The following is a 21797-nucleotide window of genomic DNA, read 5'->3' as shown; positions in this document are numbered from 1 at the left end:
TTTCGGGCCCCGGGAACATCCAAATTCCCCCATCATATTGGGGACCAACGTGGATGTGGTGCGAGCCCTGATCCGGGCCTATCTGCAAGAAGCTGGAGAACTACCCCTATCATCTCTGTGGATTCACCCCATATTCAAAGAGGAGTGCTATAGGATCTCTGCCCAAGAAGGATTTGGACAGTTCTTCAATCTTGAGAAGGGGTTGACAAAGATTCCACCACAAGGGGAAGTTTGGCACATGGCCGCTGTACCTAACTACCCGGGCTGCGACGAGGCCGATTGGTACTTTTCCCTAGAGACCACGCCCGAAGAGGACGCCAAGAGAGGGTTCAAGGTGGTGCCAGAAATGGAGTGGAAGTCTTCACTTCCTCGCCCGTTCAAGGTGACCATCCAGAACATCTCGCCTCATCCTATACAGTTTGACGTCGGTAAAGCGCTGGGGCGAATATACCTTGTGGTGCAAGTAGAATCTCTAGCTCACGTAAATGCTGCTACTCCTCCCGGATTGCAATTTGACTTGAATGAATCATCCTTACCACTGGAATGGAAGAAGCGCTTGAGCGAGAAGTTGGCTGAATGCAAAGAGGTGTTCTCCAACCGTGAGATGGATGTGGGCTGCAGCAAGAGTGCTCAATACACGATCCGACTGAACGATGCCACTCCATTCCGGAAGCATTCTAGGCGCATAGCTCCCAGAGATGTGGAGGACGTGAGGGACATCCTGAAAGAGATGGAGACCGCGGGCATCGTAACGGAATCCCGTAGACCCTATGCCTCCCCTATTGTGGTGGTGCGGAAGAAGAACAGATCTGTATGCTTATGTGTGGACTACCGCACCCTGAATCGCCACATGGTTCCTGATCTATATACTCTGCTGCGGATTGAAGAGGTCCTTAGCGCCCTATCCGTCAGTCAGTCATTCAGCATACTGGACCTGAGGTCTGGGTACTACCATGTACAATATACTGGACACCTAACAAGCTCCTATTGAACCCCCAAAATAACCACAACATATATATAAGCATATGAGTGTTACAGAGGAGTGCTACTGAGCATGGCAATATATATTTAAAACCATAGACAGAACATAAAACACAGACAAAGCTCAGTTTTAGCACATCCAGTGAAACTCATACACGGTACAGTGCCTAAATATATATGTATAAATATCTATTAAGTAAAATGGTCTTTTAGTTTGACATTTTTGGCCAAAATTGTTGTAAGCCCCTGAGCCAACTTCACGGCAGACCACAATTCAGGGGTCCCTAACGCTAATATAAATTCTTAGTAACCTGTGTAATAACAGGAAGAATGATTTATAGTAAATCTGTCAATATTAGTTGCAAAGATCTAAGTCTGATTGAAGCCTTTATTAACCTGTACATTACCAGGAAAAGCACTCTGTATTAGCGTTGTCACAACCATGCTACAAGCAAACAAGTTCCCCTGTGTGGAAGATGCTATGGAGTGAGCCCTTAACCATTTAAATGTGGGAGGGGGTGAGCTTCAATTAAGTAGGAGGTTGCCACCCTCCAAACAGCCAAGACTAGCTGAAACACAATTGTAAAATATACTGGACACCTAACAAGCTCCTATTGAACCCCCAAAATAACCACAACATATATATAAGCATATGAGTGTCACAGAGGAGTGCTACTGAGCATGGCAATATATATTTAAAACCAGAGACAGAACATAAAACACAGACAAAGCTCAGTTTTAGCACATCCAGTGAAACTCATACACGGTACAGTGCCTAAATATATATGTATAAATATCTATGAAGTAAAATGGTCTTTTAGTTTGACATTTTTGGCCAAAATTGTTGTAAGCCCCTGAGCCAACTTCACGGCAGACCACAATTCAGGGGTCCCTAACGCTAATATAAATTCTTAGTAACCTGTGTAATATATGAAGGAGAGGGGGAGGGTACAGAGAGGGTAGCCCAAAAGAACCTATTTGCACTCACTATTTCAAATAAATGGTTAGGAAAAATTTAATCCCTGGGAGGAGCCCATGCACCATCTAATGATATATCTGCTTTAAAACATTTTATTGAACACTTATGCAAAGACAATTACCAATTAATGGGTTAAAAATATTCAGGGGGTAAATGGGGACGGAGGGTGGTGTTTGAAGTGCCTCTTGTATGTGTAAAATACTAATATACTACAGGTAGTCCTGTGGCACTTGATAGTGGGTTCGCGTGTAGTAAATGCTACAGCTGTTCCCTCACTTGGATGTGAGTCCTTCCCTATTGCTCACATGGAGCTGGGGAGCAGGTGTGTATTGTATCTTATTTCTTATGTACTCACTGCACAGTGACATTCATTGTTGGTTGGGGAATGTCAAATAGGTACACGCTTACTAATCCCAATTCATGCACTCACTGTTGCCAAATGACACTGTAGTCTGCTGGTAAGTATGTGCTGTATCAATGCATGTGTGCTGAGACCCTCATAGAGCAGTTGGATATCAACTCCTGCGGCTCTAAGCCGCTTGTTGCGTCACCCTGCACTTGCTGTAAGTGACCCGATCTCAGTATACCCTTTGGGATGGTATCGATCAAAGGGGAGCAGTCCTGTGGAGAGGATACTATACAACCTGCTCACTCCGTCTCTTCGTCTTACAATCACCTCTCCGACCCCGCACCACCTGATGACGTCATAGCGGAGACGTCTAAAAACGGAACTGACGCACGTTCCTGCATTACCTTGAAAAAGCGCCAGAGGGTGCGAAACGTGCGTCGGTTCCGTTTTTAGACGTCTCCGCTATGACGTCATCAGGTGGTGCGGGGTCGGAGAGGTGATTGTAAGACGAAGAGACGGAGTGAGCAGGTTGTATAGTATCCTCTCCACAGGACTGCTCCCCTTTGATCGATACCATCCCAAAGGGTATACTGAGATCGGGTCACTTACAGCAAGTGCAGGGTGACGCAACAAGCGGCTTAGAGCCGCAGGAGTTGATATCCAACTGCTCTATGAGGGTCTCAGCACACATGCATTGATACAGCACATACTTACCAGCAGACTACAGTGTCATTTGGCAACAGTGAGTGCATGAATTGGGATTAGTAAGCGTGTACCTATTTGACATTCCCCAACCAACAATGAATGTCACTGTGCAGTGAGTACATAAGAAATAAGATACAAATACACACCTGCTCCCCAGCTCCATGTGAGCAATAGGGAAGGACTCACATCCAAGTGAGGGAACAGCTGTAGCATTTACTACACGCGAACCCACTATCAAGTGCCACAGGACTACCTGTAGTATATTAGTATTTTACACATACAAGAGGCACTTCAAACACCACCCTCCGTCCCCATTTACCCCCTGAATATTTTTAATCCATTAATTGGTAATTGTCTTTGCATAAGTGTTCAATAAAATGTTTTAAAGCAGATATATCATTAGATGGTGCATGGGCTCCTCCCAGGGATTAAATTTTTCCTAACCATTTATTTGAAATAGTGAGTGCAAATAGGTTCTTTTGGGCTACCCTCTCTGTACCCTCCCCCTCTCCTTCATATGTATCAAGTTATCCCGTATGCACCCTATTTTTTACATTGTATATTATTGGTGGAGAGCGGCAACATCTTCTGTTTCATATAACCTGTGTAATAACAGGAAGAATGATTTATAGTAAATCTGTCAATATTAGTTACTACCATGTACCCATGAGCTCCGAAGACCAGGAGAAGACAGCGTTTGTCTGCCCCCTTGGATTTTACCTGTTCACCCGGATGCCCCAAGGTATCTGTGGTGCACCTGCAACTTTCCAGAGACTGATGGAAAGGACCATCGGGGACATGAATCCCTGGAAATGTCTGGTCTATGTGAACGATATCATAGTGTTTCGGAGAACAGTAGAAGAGCACGAAGAACACCTTCTGAAGGTTCTAGATCAACTGGGAAAAGAAGACCTGAAGTTGTCCCTGGACAAATGTCGCTTCTGCCGCACTTCGGTCACGTATGTGGGCCACATAGTGCCCGCAGAAGGAGTCGCTACCGACCCCACTAAGGTCGAAGCCTTAGTGAACAGGCTCAGATCAGATAACGTGATGGAGCTACGAATCTTCCTGGGGTTTTGCGGCTACTACCTAAGATTCATAGAGGGATACTCCAGCCAAAGTCCTCAATAATCTGTTGAAAACCTACCCAGAAGAGCCTCGGCAAAAAGCAGCAACCCCGCAAACACCGCTCGGGGACAAATGGACTTCCGCCTGCGAGAAGGCCTTCACAGGGCTGAAGAAGGGTCTCACTGAAGCCCCTGTCTTGGCCTATGCAGACACGGAGCAACCGTACATCCTGCACGTGGACGCCAGCTTCAGCGGACTGGGAGCGGTATTACACCGAAAATACCTTGCAGGCCTCCGGCCGGTAGCATATGTAAGTCGCAGTCTGACGGCGAGCGAGCAGAACTACCCAGTCCATAAACTGGAATTCCTAGCGCTCAAGTGGGCTGTTGTAGATATGCTACACGATTATCTTTACGGGGTGTCTTTCGAAGTGCGAACCGACATAATCCTTTGACATACAGTTAGGTCCGGAAATAATTGGACACTGACACAATTTTCATAATTTTGGCTCTGTACGCCACCACAATGGATTTGAAATGAAACAACCAAGATGCAATAGAAGTGCAGACTTTCAGCTTTAATTCAAGGGGTTGAACAAAAATATCGTATGAAACATTTAGGAATTGCAACCATTTTCATACACAGTCCCCTTATTTCAGGGGCTCAAATGTAATTGGACAAATTAGCACGATCATAAATAAAATGTTCATTTTTAATACTTTGTCAAGAATCTTTTGCAGGCAATGAGTGCTTGAAGTCTGGAACGCATGGACATCACCAAACGCTGGGTTTCCTCCTTTGTGATGCTTTGCCAGGCCTTTACTGCAGCTGTCTTCAGTTGTTGTTTATTCGTGGGTCTTTCTGCCTTAAGTTTTGTCTTCAGCAAGTGAAATGGATGCTCGATCGGGTTGAGATTAGGTGATTGACTCGGCCATTGCAGAATATTCCACTTCTTTGCCTTAAAAAACTCCTGGGTTGCTTTCGCAGTATGTTTTGGGTCATTGTCCATCTGTAAAGAGTTATCAGGATGGTGCACACGGCGTTATCAGGATGGAGCACACGGAGCATCTCTGTGTGCTGAGACCCGGGAGGGGGGGATATCTCTGTGTGCTGAGACCCGGGAGGAGGGTGATATCTCTGTGTGCTGAGACCCGGGAGGGGGGGATATCTCTGTGTGCTGAGACCCGGGAGGGGGGGGGGATATCTGTGTGCTGAGACCCGGGAGGGGGGGGGATATCTCTGTGTGCTGAGACCCGGGAGGGGGGGGGGATATCTCTGTGTGCTGAGACCCGGGAGGGGGGGATATCTCTGTGTGCTGAGACCTGGGAGGGGGGATATCTGTGTGCTGAGACCCGGGAGGGGGGGATATCTCTGTGTGCTGAGACCCGGGAGGAGGGGATATCTCTGTGTGTTGAGACCCGGGAGGAGGGGATATCTCTGTGTGCTGAGACCCGGGAGGGAGGGAGGGGGGGGATATCTCTGTGTGCCGAGACCCGGGAGGGGGAGGATATCACTGTGTGCTGAGACCCGGGAGGCAGGTGATCTCCCTTTTGTGTGATATCATTGTGCGCTGAGCAGGAGTTTGTGCAGGAAATAGGAGCAGTTACAGTCTAGGACATTTTGGTCACGGCCATTTTGCCGTGACCGAGTCGCCGCCGGCGTTTAGACACCACTCACCTCGCCGCAGGGACCTCTTGCCGCCACCCACATCGCGACCAAGGTAAGCCCCTAACCGAACACCTTACCCTAAAACCCCCTAATCTTAACCCCTAATACTAACGCTACTGTCACGGTGACTTTATGGCAGGCTGTAATTTACACAAAAATATATATAATATATAATATATATATATATATGGGTTGAACTGGGATGAGACTTAGATATGATAAAATATAATTTATTCCTTGATAAAGGTGAACACAACAGATTATACAAATAACAGGCAAAATATAGACACTTACTTAAAGATGGAAATGATGAAACAGTCACATCTGGACTGGCAGTTCATACAGCAAATCTTCATCATCCCAAGACATTGCATGAAGACATGCAGACATGAAGACATGCAGACATGAAGACAATGAGTAAGGCGTGACTCTGGCTTATATACCATTTTAACCCTTCTCTTACATTCAAGATGCCGCGCTGTCTAGCAAACATCTCTTTGAAGCTTTTTGAAGTCGCTTTTGGCTTCCATTGAAGTGTGAAGTATCACATTTAAAACCCAAACAGTTCTGGGGTCCCGCATACACAATTAGGCAATTGAGCCTTTGATCACCAGGCTTTGTAAATTCCAGCAGGATGTTCTTCCTGCTTATTACCATAAGAGAACACAACCAAAATTCCATATACCCTGTAAATAACTTCATAACTTCAGTTCAGTAATACTTACTGGCACGCGAGAAATATTAATACATTCCGTCACACCTGACGGTCCCAATGAGACCAAATATTACCGTGTAATATTAAAATTAAGAGAGATACTAATATCTGGCTCTTAGTATCTGTTAGATATCAAGTGATTAGAATCATTAGTTGGGGCTAAGTCCCACGAATACACCTATGTAACTCTTAGCACGTTCAGCCAAGGACATCTCATAATATTCTTATATTTAATAAGGTCACCCATTGTGATATCTCCTGGTGTAACCGCCCCCTTGCTCCCATCAATAAACCCTTTGAAGCAGGGACCCCTGGGTGGGGGACATTTGTCACCTGGTTTTAGATTTCACACCTAATGCCCAGACCTCCTGAATCAGAGACCTTTGTAAGTGTGAGTTATAAGGCTCACAATCCACTCCAGCTTCCTGCAAACAGGTAGCCTTTGATCAGGGGCTGCTTCCTACCCATTTGGTCGCTGTCCTGACCATTTGCATTTAGTAGGCAGGCATCTTTGAGGGTAATTTAAGCACAGGGCTAGAATCACTGTTTTAACATTAACATACTGTACACTAAAACCCCTTCTGCCTTTCACATTCAACTTCAATCAAGCCCTTTTGAAGTCCAGAGTTTCTGAAAAGACACAATACTGTACAGTTGTATTTTCTTAAACTGTCACTGGCATAACCATAAAACATGCGAACAGGGGAATATACATTTTTATGTTAGAACAAGGGTTAAATCACATTTCTGGACCTCAGCCCAGTTAACCCCTTGCTTCCCAGGTGAAAGTAGAGGGTGGCCAATTGGGGTGTAACCCCTTTAATCCCAGGCCAAATCCTCACGACCGTCACAGCTACCCCCTACCCTAAAAATCCAAACACCTTACCCTATAACCCCTTATTCTAAAACACAGTACTCTAATCCCCTAACTCCTTACCCTAATCCCTTACCCTAACCGCAATTACCGTGCTTCTCACATGCGCCGCAAACAGATAATGGGACAGTGCGCATGCGCAGACCTTTCTCCATACTGCCTCTTTAACCCTACTCTGTGTGACCCCGCAGGGTTATTTTACTACGCCGGTCACGGATACGAGCGCTCCGGGAGGAATTACATGGTTCCCATCGACGCCCCCCAGCCGTACAGACCCGAGAACTGCATTAGTGTCCAAAACATCCTGCAGCGGATGCAAGAGAGGAAGACGGCCCTGAACGTAGTGCTATTAGACACCTGCAGGAAATGGTACGTCCTGAACGTAGTGCTCTTATACACCTGCAGGAAATGGTACGTCCTGAACGTAGTGCTCTTATACACCTGCAGGAAATGGTACGCCCTGAACGTAGTGCTCTTATACACCTGCAGGAAATGGTACGCCCTGAACGTAGTGCTCTTATACACCTGCAGGAAATGGTACGCCCTGAACGTAGTGCTCTTATACACCTGCAGGAAATGGTACGCCCTGAACGTAGTGCTCTTAGACACCTGCAGGAAATGGTACGCCCTGAACGTAGTGCGCTTATACACCTGCAGGATATGGTACGCCCTGAACGTAGTGCTCTTATACACCTGCAGGAAATGGTACGTTCTGAACGTAGTGCTCTTAGACACCTGCAGGAAATGGTACGGCTTGAACGTAGTGCTCTTGTACACCTGCAGGAAATGGTACGCCCTGAACGTAGTGCCCTTATACACCTGCAGGAAATGGTACGTTCTGAACGTAGTGCTCTTATACACCTGCAGGAAATGGTACGCCCTGAACGTAGTGCTCTTATACACCTGCAGGAAATGGTACGCCCTGAACGTAGTGCTCTTACACCTGCAGGAAATGGTACGCCCTGAACGTAGTGCTCTTATACACCTGCAGGAAATGTTACGCCCTGAACGTAGTGCCCTTATACACCTGCAGGAAATGGTACGTTCTGAACGTAGTGCTCTTATACACCTGCAGGAAATGGTACGCCCTGAACGTAGTGCCCTTATACACCTGCAGGAAATGGTACGCCCTGAACGTAGTGCCCTTATACACCTGCAGGAAATGGTACGCCCTGAACGTAGTGCTCTTAGACACCTGCAGGAAATGGTACGGCTTGAACGTAGTGCTCTTGTACACCTGCAGGAAATGGTACGCCCTGAACGTAGTGCTCTTATATACCTGCAGGAAATGGTACGCCCTGAACGTAGTGCTCTTATACACCTGCAGGAAATGGTACGCCCTGAACGTAGTGCCCTTATACACCTGCAGGAAATGGTACGTCCTGAACGTAGTGCTCTTATACACCTGCAGGAAATGGTACGCCCTGAACGTAGTGCTCTTATACACCTGCAGGAAATGGTACGCCCTGAACGTAGTGCTCTTATACACCTGCAGGAAATGGTACGTCCTGAACGTAGTGCTCTTAGACACCTGCAGGAAATGGTACGCCCTGAACGTAGTGCTCTTATACACCTGCAGGAAATGGTACGTCCTGAACGTAGTGCTCTTATACACCTGCAGGAAATGGTACGCCCTGAACGTAGTGCTCTTATACACCTGCAGGAAATGGTACGCCCTGAACGTAGTGCTCTTATACACCTGCAGGAAATGGTACGTCCTGAACGTAGTGCTCTTAGACACCTGCAGGAAATGGTACGCCCTGAACGTAGTGCTCTTGGACACCTGCAGGAAATGGTACGCCCTGAACGTAGTGCTCTTATACACCTGCAGGAAATGGTACGCCCTGAACGTAGTGCTCTTATACACCTGCAGGAAATGGTACGTCCTGAACGTAGTGCTCTTATACACCTGCAGGAAATGGTACGTCCTGAACGTAGTGCTCTTATACACCTGCAGGAAATGGTACGTCCTGAACGTAGTGCTCTTATACACCTGCAGGAAATGGTACGCCCTGAACGTAGTGCTCTTATACACCTGCAGGAAATGGTACGCCCTGAACGTAGTGCGCTTATACACCTGCAGGAAATGGTACGTCCTGAACGTAGTGCTCTTATATACCTGCAGGAAATGGTACGCCCTGAACGTAGTGCTCTTATACACCTGCAGGAAATGGTACGCCCTGAACGTAGTGCGCTTATACACCTGCAGGAAATGGTACGTCCTGAACGTAGTGCTCTTATACACCTGCAGGAAATGGTACGCCCTGAACGTAGTGCTCTTATACACCTGCAGGAAATGGTACGCCCCGAACGTAGTGCTCTTATACACCTGCAGGAAATGGTACGCCCCGAACGTAGTGCTCTTATACACCTGCAGGAAATGGTACGTTCTGAACGTAGTGCTCTTATACACCTGCAGGAAATGGTACGTCCTGAACGTAGTGCTCTTATACACCTGCAGGAAATGGTACGCCCTGAACGTAGTGCTCTTATACACCTGCAGGAAATGGTACGCCCTGAACGTAGTGCTCTTATACACCTGCAGGAAATGGTACGCCCTGAACGTAGTGCGCTTATACACCTGCAGGAAATGGTACGTCCTGAACGTAGTGCTCTTATACACCTGCAGGAAATGGTACGCCCTGAACGTAGTGCTCTTATATACCTGCAGGAAATGGTACGCCCTGAACGTAGTGCTCTTATACACCTGCAGGAAATGGTACGCCCTGAACGTAGTGCGCTTATACACCTGCAGGAAATGGTACGCCCTGAACGTAGTGCTCTTATACACCTGCAGGAAATGGTACGCCCTGAACGTAGTGCTCTTATACACCTGCAGGAAATGGTACGCCCTGAACGTAGTGCTCTTATACACCTGCAGGAAATGGTACGCCCTGAACGTAGTGCTCTTATACACCTGCAGGAAATGGTACGTTCTGAACGTAGTGCTCTTATACACCTGCAGGAAATGGTACGCCCTGAACGTAGTGCTCTTATACACCTGCAGGAAATGGTACGTTCTGAACGTAGTGCTCTTAGACACCTGCAGGAAATGGTACGCCCTGAACGTAGTGCTCTTATACACCTGCAGGAAATGGTACGCCCTGAACGTAGTGCTCTTATACACCTGCAGGAAATGGTACGCCCTGACCGTAGTGCTCTTATACACCTGCAGGAAATGGTACGTCCTGAACGTAGTGCTCTTATACACCTGCAGGAAATGGTACGCCCTGAACGTAGTGCTCTTATACACCTGCAGGAAATGGTACGTTCTGAACGTAGTGCTCTTATACACCTGCAGGAAATGGTACGCCCTGAACGTAGTGCTCTTATACACCTGCAGGAAATGGTACGTCCTGAACGTAGTGCTCTTATACACCTGCAGGAAATGGTACGCCCTGAACGTAGTGCTCTTATACACCTGCAGGAAATGGTACGCCCTGAACGTAGTGCTCTTATACACCTGCAGGAAATGGTACGCCCTGAACGTAGTGCTCTTATACACCTGCAGGAAATGGTACGCCCTGAACGTAGTGCTCTTATACACCTGCAGGAAATGGTACGCCCTGAACGTAGTGCTCTTATACACCTGCAGGAAATGGTACGCCCTGAACGTAGTGCGCTTATACACCTGCAGGAAATGGTACGCCCTGAACGTAGTGCTCTTATACACCTGCAGGAAATGGTACGTCCTGAACGTAGTGCTCTTATACACCTGCAGGAAATGGTACGTCCTGAACGTAGTGCTCTTATACACCTGCAGGAAATGGTACGCCCTGAACGTAGTGCGCTTATACACCTGCAGGAAATGGTACGCCCTGAACGTAGTGCTCTTAGACACCTGCAGGAAATGGTACGCCCTGAACGTAGTGCTCTTATACACCTGCAGGAAATGGTACGCCCTGAACGTAGTGCTCTTATACACCTGCAGGAAATGGTACGCCCTGAACGTAGTGCACTTATACACCTGCAGGAAATGGTACGCCCTGACCGTAGTGCTCTTATACACCTGCAGGAAATGGTACGCCCTGACCGTAGTGCTCTTATACACCTGCAGGAAATGGTACGCCCTGAACGTAGTGCTCTTATACACCTGCAGGAAATGGTACGTCCTGAACGTAGTGCTCTTAGACACCTGCAGGAAATGGTACGCCCTGAACGTAGTGCGCTTATACACCTGCAGGAAATGGTACGCCCTGAACGTAGTGCTCTTATACACCTGCAGGAAATGGTACGCCCTGAACGTAGTGCTCTTATACACCTGCAGGAAATGTTACGCCCTGAACGTAGTGCGCTTATACACATGCAGGAAATGGTACGCCCTGAACGTAGTGCTCTTATACACCTGCAGGAAATGGTACGCCCTGAACGTAGTGCTCTTATACACCTGCAGGAAATGGTACGCCCTGAACGTAGTGCTCTTATACACCTGCAGGAAATGGTACGCCCTGAACGTAGTGCTCTTATACACCTGCAGGAAATGGTACGCCCTGAACGTAGTGCTCTTATACACCTGCAGGAAATGGTACGCCCTGAACGTAGTGCTCTTATACACCTGCAGGAAATGGTACGCCCTGAACGTAGTGCTCTTATACACCTGCAGGAAATGGTACGCCCTGAACGTAGTGCTCTTATACACCTGCAGGAAATGGTACGCCCTGAACGTAGTGCTCTTATACACCTGCAGGAAATGGTACGCCCTGAACGTAGTGCTCTTATACACCTGCAGGAAATGTTACGCCCTGAACGTAGTGCGCTTATACACATGCAGGAAATGGTACGCCCTGAACGTAGTGCTCTTATACACCTGCAGGAAATGGTACGCCCTGAACGTAGTGCTCTTATACACCTGCAGGAAATGGTACGCCCTGAACGTAGTGCTCTTATACACCTGCAGGAAATGGTACGCCCTGACCGTAGTGCTCTTATACACCTGCAGGAAATGGTACGTCCTGAACGTAGTGCTCTTATACACCTGCAGGAAATGGTACGCCCTGAACGTAGTGCTCTTATACACCTGCAGGAAATGGTACGCCCTGAACGTAGTGCTCTTATACACCTGCAGGAAATGGTACGCCCTGAACGTAGTGCTCTTATACACCTGCAGGAAATGGTACGCCCTGAACGTAGTGCTCTTATACACCTGCAGGAAATGGTACGACCTGAACGTAGTGCTCTTATACACCTGCAGGAAATGGTACGCCCTGAACGTAGTGCTCTTATACACCTGCAGGAAATGGTACGCCCTGAACGTAGTGCTCTTATACACCTGCAGGAAATGGTACGCCCTGAACGTAGTGCTCTTATACACCTGCAGGAAATGGTACGCCCTGAACGTAGTGCTCTTATACACCTGCAGGAAATGGTACGCCCTGAACGTAGTGCTCTTATACACCTGCAGGAAATGGTACGCCCTGAACGTAGTGCTCTTATATACCTGCAGGAAATGGTACGCCCTGAACGTAGTGCTCTTATACACCTGCAGGAAATGGTACGCCCTGAACGTAGTGCTCTTATACACCTGCAGGAAATGGTACGCCCTGAACGTAGTGCTCTTATACACCTGCAGGAAATGGTACGCCCTGAACGTAGTGCCCTTATACACCTGCAGGAAATGGTACGCCCTGAACGTAGTGCTCTTACACACCTGCAGGAAATGGTACGCCCTGAACGTAGTGCCCTTATACACCTGCAGGAAATGGTACGCCCTGAACGTAGTGCTCTTATACACCTGCAGGAAATGGTACGCCCTGAACGTAGTGCTCTTATATACCTGCAGGAAATGGTACGCCCTGAACTTAGTGCGCTTATACACCTGCAGGAAATGGTGCGCCCTGAACGTAGTGCGCTTATACACCTGCAGGAAATGGTACGCTCTGAACGTAGTGCGCTTATACACCTGCAGGAAATGGTACGCCCTGAACGTAGTGCGCTTATACACCTGCAGGAAATGGTACGACCCTGAATTTGGAACACCCCTGCCTGCTCTACTCAGCGCCTTGTGCCCCCCCATGGTTACATGACGTCATGCGTCATTTGACTCATGGTTACCCGAACGACATGTCGCTGGAAGGGAAGGTGTGTTATAAAGGCCTCACGTGGTCCCCCGGCATTTAATTTAAATGCCATGGGGGGAGCACGGGACCTCTATAACTGCGGTGCCCCCCCAGAAAATCTAGCACCCCCCAGTTTGCACACCGATGCATTACACCATTGTGACCATGTCCCGTGTGACTGTCCACCTGAGAGTGGCTGTGTCCCCACGAGAGTGACCATGTCCCCACGAGTGACCGTGTCCCCACGAGAGTGACCGTGTCCCCATGTGACGGTCCCTATGAGAGCGACCATGTCCCCATAAGTGACCATTGTCCCCATGTGAGTGACCATATCCCCATGAGTGACAGTGTTCCCATGTGAGTGACCGTGTCCCCATTTGAAAGACTGTTTCCCCATGTGTGTGACTGTCCCCATGAGTGTCCCCACAAGAGTGACGTGTCCCCACGAGAGTAACCGTGTCCCCACAAGAGTGACCGTGTCCCTGTGTGAGTGGCCGTGTCCCTATGAGATTGACCGTGTCCCCATGAGTGTCCCCACAAGATTGACTGTGTCCCCATGAGATTGACCGTGTCCCCATGAGATTGGCCGTTTCCCCAGGAGTGACCGTGTCCCCGTGTGAGTGGCCGTGTACCCATGTGAGTGAATGTGTCCCTATGAGATGGGCCGTGTCCCCATGAGATTGACCGTGTCCCCATGAGATTGACCGAGTCCCCATGAGATTGACCGTGTTTCATGAGTGGCCGTGTTCCCCATTAGATTAATCGTGTCCCCGTATGAGTGGTCGTGTCCCCATGAGATTGACCCTGTCCCGTGTGAGTGGCCGTGTCCCCATGAGTGTCCCCACAAGATTGACTGTGTCCCCATGAGATTGACCGTGTCCCCATGAGATTGGCCGTTTCCCCAGGAGTGACCGTGTCCCCGTGTGAGTGGCCGTGTACCCATGTGAGTGAATGTGTCCCTATGAGATGGGCCGTGTCCCCATGAGATTGACCGTGTCCCCATGAGATTGACCGAGTCCCCATGAGATTGACCGTGTTTCATGAGTGGCCGTGTTCCCCATTAGATTAATCGTGTCCCCGTATGAGTGGTCGTGTCCCCATGAGATTGACCCTGTCCCGTGTGAGTGGCCGTGTCCCCATGAGATTGACCGTGTCCCCATGAGATTGGCTGTGTCCCCATGAGATTGACCGTGTTCCCGTGTGAGTGACCATGTCCCCATATGAGTGATAGTATCCCCATGTGAGTGAAACTTGTCCTCATGAGAGTGACCGTATCCCCTGCAAGTCAGTGACATCTCAATGTATTCCCCAGGTACAACTCCGACTGCGCTCTCTCCAAAGTGACTCCCACCAAGCCGTGGGGAAACACAGTGTACGGATACGCCACGTAAGTCATATGATAGGAACGGTATCCCTGGGATATGAGCAGCACAGGAAGGAGGGGTCGTAGGGGTGTAGTGGTTATGGTGTTCTTGTTGGATTCCAATTCAGAGTGCGCCCACTGGGTCATTTTAGGGGTTTCACTCTATCAGACACACAAACACATGTACATGTGAATGTGTGTGTATATTAGCATTATACATTAAATTAGTAAATGCAGCCACCTCTGGTGTGAAACCTCTCTCTATCTCTCTCTCTTTGTCTCTCTCTCTATCTCCCTCTACCCCACACCAGAGGTGGCTGCATAAACGCATATTATTGTGATAAGGCTCATCCAATTTTCCATTCAGTTTGAGAGTGGCATGAAAACCATATTTAATAGGGAGCTTTAAAATGTCCGTTACTTTCCATTCAAATCTTGACTTTGGTCTACAAATTCCCAAACTCACTTGTTTTTGCTTCAAAACTGACTTTTTGGGCCTGAACCCCCAAACCTCACATGTTTTGGCCCCTAGATGTTTCCATGCCCAGAGTCTGCTCATTTCCAGCAGTACGAGACTCGACTCTCGTTGGGCGAGCTAATTCAGCGGGTCTCTCTTCTGGTTAGGAGTGAGGACGCGGAAGCGTACGAGGTTCAGGACGGGGAATTCAGCTCTGGGATATTCATGAAGTATCTGAAGAAACACATCCTGGAGGACAAGAAAGTGACTCACATGCTGGAAGATGTCCTGGAAGGTATGGGTCATCAGGAGACGTGTGGAAGGACCATGGAAGGCTTTACTCTAGTCATTCTGGGAGATTTTTCAGGGGCACCAGTGGGACACACTGACCTATACTGCCCTAAAGCCGGTGTGTAACCAGAGAACTCTTTGTCCCTCTTCCAGATATTGGCAGGGACCCTCTGGTGATGGACAAGCAGGTGATGGAGATAAAACACACTCTAAAAGAGGCACGAGCACTAACTGACACAATTTGCACTACGGGCAGCGCGGCGGAGTATCTGAGACAGTGGGACCAGTGCAGCGGTAAGGCGGGGGGAGGGAAGGGGTTGGATTGGGGGGGGAGTGAAGGGTTAACTGACTATAAAGACGAAGCGGAACACGTTGGGCCGATCAGAAGGCAGAAGTAGTAGATCAGCGAGAGCTTGTATGGTTTAAAGATGTACTATGTACCAGTGTCTTAATGTGTGTGTGTGTCTATCTGTGTGTTAATGTGTGTAGAAGTGTGGCCATGTGTGTGTACTATGTGTGTATGAGTTTCTTAATGTGTAAGTTTCAGTGTGTGTATCAGTTTGTTAATGTGTGTTTGTATGTGTTTCAGTGTTCATGTGTGTGTTTCAGAGTGTTCGTGTGTGTGTGTTAATGTGTGTGTATCAGTATGTTGCCGTGTGTGTTTATATGTGTGTATCAGTGTGTTTGTGTCCCAACTCTTGTATGTATCAGTTTGTTAATATATGTGTGGGTTTCAGAGTGTTCATGTTCATATGTGTGTGTAATATGTGTATCAGTGTGTTTGTGTGTCCCCACTCCTGTATGTATCAGTGTGTAATGTATCTGCAGCATTAGAATTTGTTCATACAATAAACGTGTCCTTCATTTCCACGTGGTGGGGAGGACATGGAGGTCTGTGAAGACCACAACTTTTGATTGTCTCTAGCACCTTTATGAATAGAAGTGATGTTCTTCTAAAGACCTCCTCCCTGTGTTCTCCAGAGCTGCCACATCGGATGGTGACGTTCCCATGTGGGGTAGAGGCGGATCTCAGCTTTCAGGTTGTCTTCTCCAACCTCACACACGCCTTTGCCAAACTAACGAAGACCCCTCCTCACCTGGCTGATATCCGAATCCTTCTCTACAAGCCTTCTGTAAGTCTCTCTCCTCTCTCCTTATCTGTATTGGTCCCCCCGTCCCATTCACAGGCGACAACAAAAGGAGGATTCTTCCTTTCCAAATGAACCCCCAAACAGCCAAATCTTTGCTTGAGGTCTGGTTACATTTGTAGAAGGAAGAGGATTATAATCTGAATTATATTTCTAAATTGTTTGTTTTCTATGGGGGGAGGTTTTGTGAGTGCAAATTAACACAAAATTGTTAATCGCTACAACACCTTCCATGGTCAATGGATGGGAAGCCAACAAACAGGGACATCTAGTGTCCAGACGCTGCAACTGCAGCGTCTGCTTTGCTGGGGCCCAGACCATGCGATGGCAATCACAGAGAGGATACTATTTTACCCTGTGTCGCTGGGCATCAGTGGGCCAGGTTGACTAAACAGTGCTAATATCATTGGTTTCAATGGGAGTCACATATAACCAAACACGAAATAAGTTATGGTGTGTAAAAAAAAGTGACAACAACCCTCCACCGTACAGTGTACAGCAAATACAAACGTTATAATGTAACTAAAACACACATCACTGCCAAATGCCCCGAGAACTAGATTGGTCATCACTTGAGTGTAGACGCAAAGTTCATCTTTCCTGTCTTGCCTTCAAATACTTTCTGGGCAAGCTACCCGTCTATCTGAACAAGCTCCTCACCCCTACCACATGCAGCACTTATCACCTGAGATCTGACTCCAAAAGACTGTTCATGGTGATTTGGATCAGAACAATCGTCTGCAGAGTATCTGTCCCCGTCCAGATTATTTTCCCTATATATATATATATATATATATATATATATATATATATATATATATATATATATATATATATATATATATATATATATATATATATATATATATATATATATATATATATATATATATATATATATATATATATATATATATATATATATATATATATATATATATAGTGCATGCACTGAGAAAAGATCACGCTGACACACAGGAGTTCAGGATGATAATGTCTGACTTTATTCCTACACAACCTGCGTTCATATAAGGGGCTGTATGGGAGGGGGTTTGTATGCAAAAGAGCTGTCTCAGTGGTTCTTTGTTAGGTCTTGTCCTTGTATGGTCTTGTTGTTATGATTTATGGTCTTGTTATTGTAGGTTTTCTTGGACACATCAGCATTTGAGGGGAATTCCTCGGTGCCATCTTCCTTACTTGAAGGGAGGGGTAGCTGTGGTAGCCATTTTGAGTAAGGAATCATAGCAAAGTATTACAGATGAAAAAATAGGCATTTTATCCAATCCATCACAGTCCCCCCCTTGAAATGTCTATTTCTGAGTCTGTCCCTAGATATATACTAACTCATCTGTCCAGATGTGCCTGGGAACTCTTTTGTGCTGTACGTTAGACGAGTCATGGCTTGTCCATGACCCCCCTTGCCACAGACTTTGCACATAAGGAAGTCAGATGCTGTCCCTATGGATTTATACTATTGTACTTAACTGGGAGGGACTGTAACGGATGGATGTAATGGACCATCTTCCAAGAGTGGAGTATTATTATCTGACTGCAGAAAAAGGGTAGGAGTGCTATTGTCAACAGCTTTGGTCATGAACTTTTTAAAACATGGGAGAACACAGCAGACAATAATCACAAACAAAACAAAAATAATAACTATTGCGATACCTATTTGGGCAAGAATCTTTTGCTATCCCGTCTTTCCTTGCTAGACCATTTTGTGGTCGGTATCCCCAATCTGTTCCTGTGTTCCATCCAAATGCTCCCCAGTAGGAATCCGTTACGCATATATAAATAGACCTGAAACCGACATTGCTGTATCGATTATATTGCCAATGTGTTGAGGGGCAGCTGACAATATTACAATAATCAAAGGAGAAGGTAGCTACATGAGTATTGGATGAATTATACCAAAACGTGACTACCCCTTCATGTTGGGTGATAGCAATCTTTTGTGCCCCCCCCCCCCTAGACCCAACAAGCAAAAGATATATAGCATCATTTTCCTTCTGAGGTGTCCTCGTTGGGAGCTGGAACCTTCTTGCCAGCTAGTTTGACTGATGTCGCTGTGGTCAACAGAACTTGGAAAGGACCATCATATCTGGGCTCTAGGGAGTGTTTCCTTACAAATTTCTTCACGAGCACCCAGTCTCCGGGCACGAGTCTATGAGTCCCGGTATCTAGATCTGGATCTGGAATAGAAGAAAACACTCGACCATGCATATTGGTTAGTCCTTGCGCTAAGGCAGTTACATATTTGGTCAAAACATCAGACTGCATCTGTAACTGCTGTGGGTAGTAACAACCAAGTTTGGGGGCAGTACCAAACAGTATCTCAAATGGGGATAGAGCATGTTCCCCTCGTGGGGTGTATCGAACACTGAACAAAGCAATGGGTAGACTATCTGGCCAGGGCATATTTGTTTCCTGGGCCATTTTCAACATTCTAGTTTTCAGTGTGCCATTCATTCTTTCTACCTTTCCGCTACTCTGGGGATGGTATGTCGTGTGGAAAGCAAGGGTGGTCCCTAGCGCGGACCAAATTTCTTTAGCTAACGTAGCAGTGAAAGCCTTGCAAGGTATTTCTGCAGTGGTTTTTCCACACATCCTGGGTTACACTTTGCACAAATTGTACATGATTTGCAGAAATTACTAGTCATTGGGATAATTCCAGGCGCCACATAGTATTTGTCGATCAATGCATTCATAAGAGTCTTCGAGAGATGTGCTGCTCCATGTGCCCATTGTACCACAGCAGGATACAGTGCCCGTGGCAGACAAAGTTTCTTTTTGTACTCATAAATTCCTTCTTGGGGCGATGCACCTCTTTTCTTCCAGCTTTCCTTTTCTTCCTTTGTTGCAGATTCTTGCAACTTCTTCAGATATTCTCGATTTACTGGGAGGTTCTGCATTAACGGAACCATCCTTGTCGTGTCCACTCGATCTTCCACTTCTCGTATCCCGCTGGCAGCTTGTTTTGCCGCAGCATCCGCCAGATGGTTTCCTCTGGCTTCTTCTGTGTTCAGTTTCCCATGGGCTTTACGTTCCTGCTGCTGTCAGAAATCCCCTGGTTTGCCAAATGACGCCAAAATCGTGTGCTACTCCAAAGGCATATCTAGAGTCAGTGTAGATATTCGCAGTTTGTCCTTCTGCCAGTTTACACGCTGCAGTGAGGGCTTGTAGTTCAGTCTCCTGTGCGGATGCTGTTGACGGTAGTGTGCTTGCCAGTAGGACCACAGAGTCTGTGGTGACCACATAACCCGTATGGTAGGTGCCTTGTTGGTCAGCATATCGAGAACCATCCACAAACAGAATTAGATCTGGGTTCTGTATCGGCTTTTCACTCACCGTGGGCAGATGAGCAGTTTCTAGCTTCATGAGTTCGAAGCAATCATGGGGTAGGTCGACTCCAGCTGTGCTTTATTCTTGTTCGTGTCCCGGCACATCTCCCCCCTCGGGAAGTGGAAGAAGAGTGGAGGGGTTAAGCACTTGGCACCAGAGAAGGGTGAAATTGTCTGGAATGAGAAGCGAGCATTGCAACCTGAGGTGTCTGGCAGCGGACAGATGTTTTGGCTGTGTCTGATTGAGAATAGCAGCAATGTCATGTGGTGCCAGGAGAATGAGGTCATGCCCTAGAACAATGTCCGAAGTTCTATCCAGCAGTGCTTGAGCAGCAAAGACAGCACGAAGACAGGACGGTCCACCACGAGCCACAGCATCGAGACGGCTGGAGTAATAACCAATAGGTTGACATCGGCCAGCGTGTGGCTGTGTTAACACTCCAGTTGCATGTCCATTTCGTTATGATACGAAAAGCTTAAAGGGTAAATCATAGTCTGGGAGGCCCAAGGCAGGGGCAGAGGATATTACCTGTTTGAGAACAGTGAAATTCTTGGAAGCCTCTGGGGTCATCTGAAAGGGATTTGTTATTAAAACATCGTACAATGGTTCCATCATTTACTGCTCGAAGATCTTGAACCATTCTACTGCTGCGGCCAAGTTTATTCGAGCATTTGCCCGTTCTTGGCTGCAGCAGTAGCCTGGCGTGCGCCCGAGTGTGACGGGCGCGCGCCGAAGCAGCGGAAGAGCGCCCTCCGATCGGGGCGCTCTCCCTACCGCTACCGGGTCCGCCGGAACCCCCTGCCGCCGTCCCGCAGATCGCGGGACACCAGGGCTCCCTCGGGGAGCCCTGGACGCGCGTGCAGGGGGCGCAGGCTCCCGAAGACGCGTGACCGCGCGCACGCCGAGGGGCAGCCACAAGCAAGCCGGGAAATATCCCGGCTTGCGGTACCGGCCACACTTTAATAAAGTGTGTCGGTAGTGTATACTTATCAGGTTTACCCTTCGTGGTGCGTTTCTTTACAGGGAAAAGAGGGGTATTGCAGTTTACGGGGAAGCGGGGCCCCTTGTTTGAGCTGTACAACAATGGGTGGTACCCTTAGGTGCCCGATATCCTCAGGGCCTGTGGACCATAATTTGGACGGGATTCTATCCATGACAGCGGGTGATCTACTGGCGGCTGAGGGTTTGTCCGCTAATGCCAAAAGTATTGGAAGGGAACAAAGGGCAGAGACATCTGACTCCCAGAGCAGGGAGGTTACATCAATGGTGTCGTCCTCGTAGAATATTATGGAGGCCTGTAACCTGGACAAAACATCAGTGCCAAGCAGATTAAGCGGGCAGGTAGAGGAAACTACAAATCGTGCAAATAGTTCAGGGTAGGGACCTATCTGCAGGGGTCGTGTTAATGGGCTAGAGCGCGGTGTGCCATCTACCCCCACACATAAAACATCAATATCAGACAAATAGGAAGGGTCAGGTATGTCTGCAGCTCTAATTACGCTCCTGGCTGCACCTGTGTCTACCAGGAAGGGGGTGAGGTGACATACATTATTGGGGCGCCTTCTACCTGCTTGGGCGTCTGCCCATATAACCATGGGCAGGGGTCGGGTACTGGGGGGGTGTCTGGGGTTAGTATTCCAGGTCATGTTCGCCTCCTGTGCAACGGCCTGTGACTCACTATCTGAGTCAAAACTACCAGGCGTACTATAGTGGACACTGCTGCTGGGTCTGTGTGCTATTGTTGTGTCAGGGTAGACTTGAATCCCTACCGCTGGGGTAGTGATTGTTTGGGGTGAAAGGG

At 47.7% G+C, this 21797-nt stretch overlaps 1 protein-coding gene across 1 annotated transcript; it reads left to right on the top strand.

The window, feature by feature from the left end:
• Window positions 1-5606: 5606 nt before the first annotated feature.
• LOC142483521 (mucosa-associated lymphoid tissue lymphoma translocation protein 1-like) lies at window positions 5607-16729 on the top strand. Its single transcript, XM_075583523.1, has 5 exons — window positions 5607-7708; window positions 14708-14782; window positions 15383-15510; window positions 15660-15800; window positions 16488-16729. The coding sequence occupies exons 1-5, from the start codon at window positions 7443-7445 to the stop codon at window positions 16727-16729; spliced, it is 852 nt and encodes a 283-aa protein (XP_075439638.1). The 5' UTR covers window positions 5607-7442.
• Window positions 16730-21797: the final 5068 nt, after the last annotated feature.

Source organism: Ascaphus truei, unplaced genomic scaffold, assembly GCF_040206685.1.
Source record: "Ascaphus truei isolate aAscTru1 unplaced genomic scaffold, aAscTru1.hap1 HAP1_SCAFFOLD_3316, whole genome shotgun sequence".
Taxonomy (NCBI): Eukaryota; Metazoa; Chordata; class Amphibia; order Anura; family Ascaphidae; genus Ascaphus; species Ascaphus truei.
This window is presented reverse-complemented; position numbering and strand designations above follow the sequence as displayed.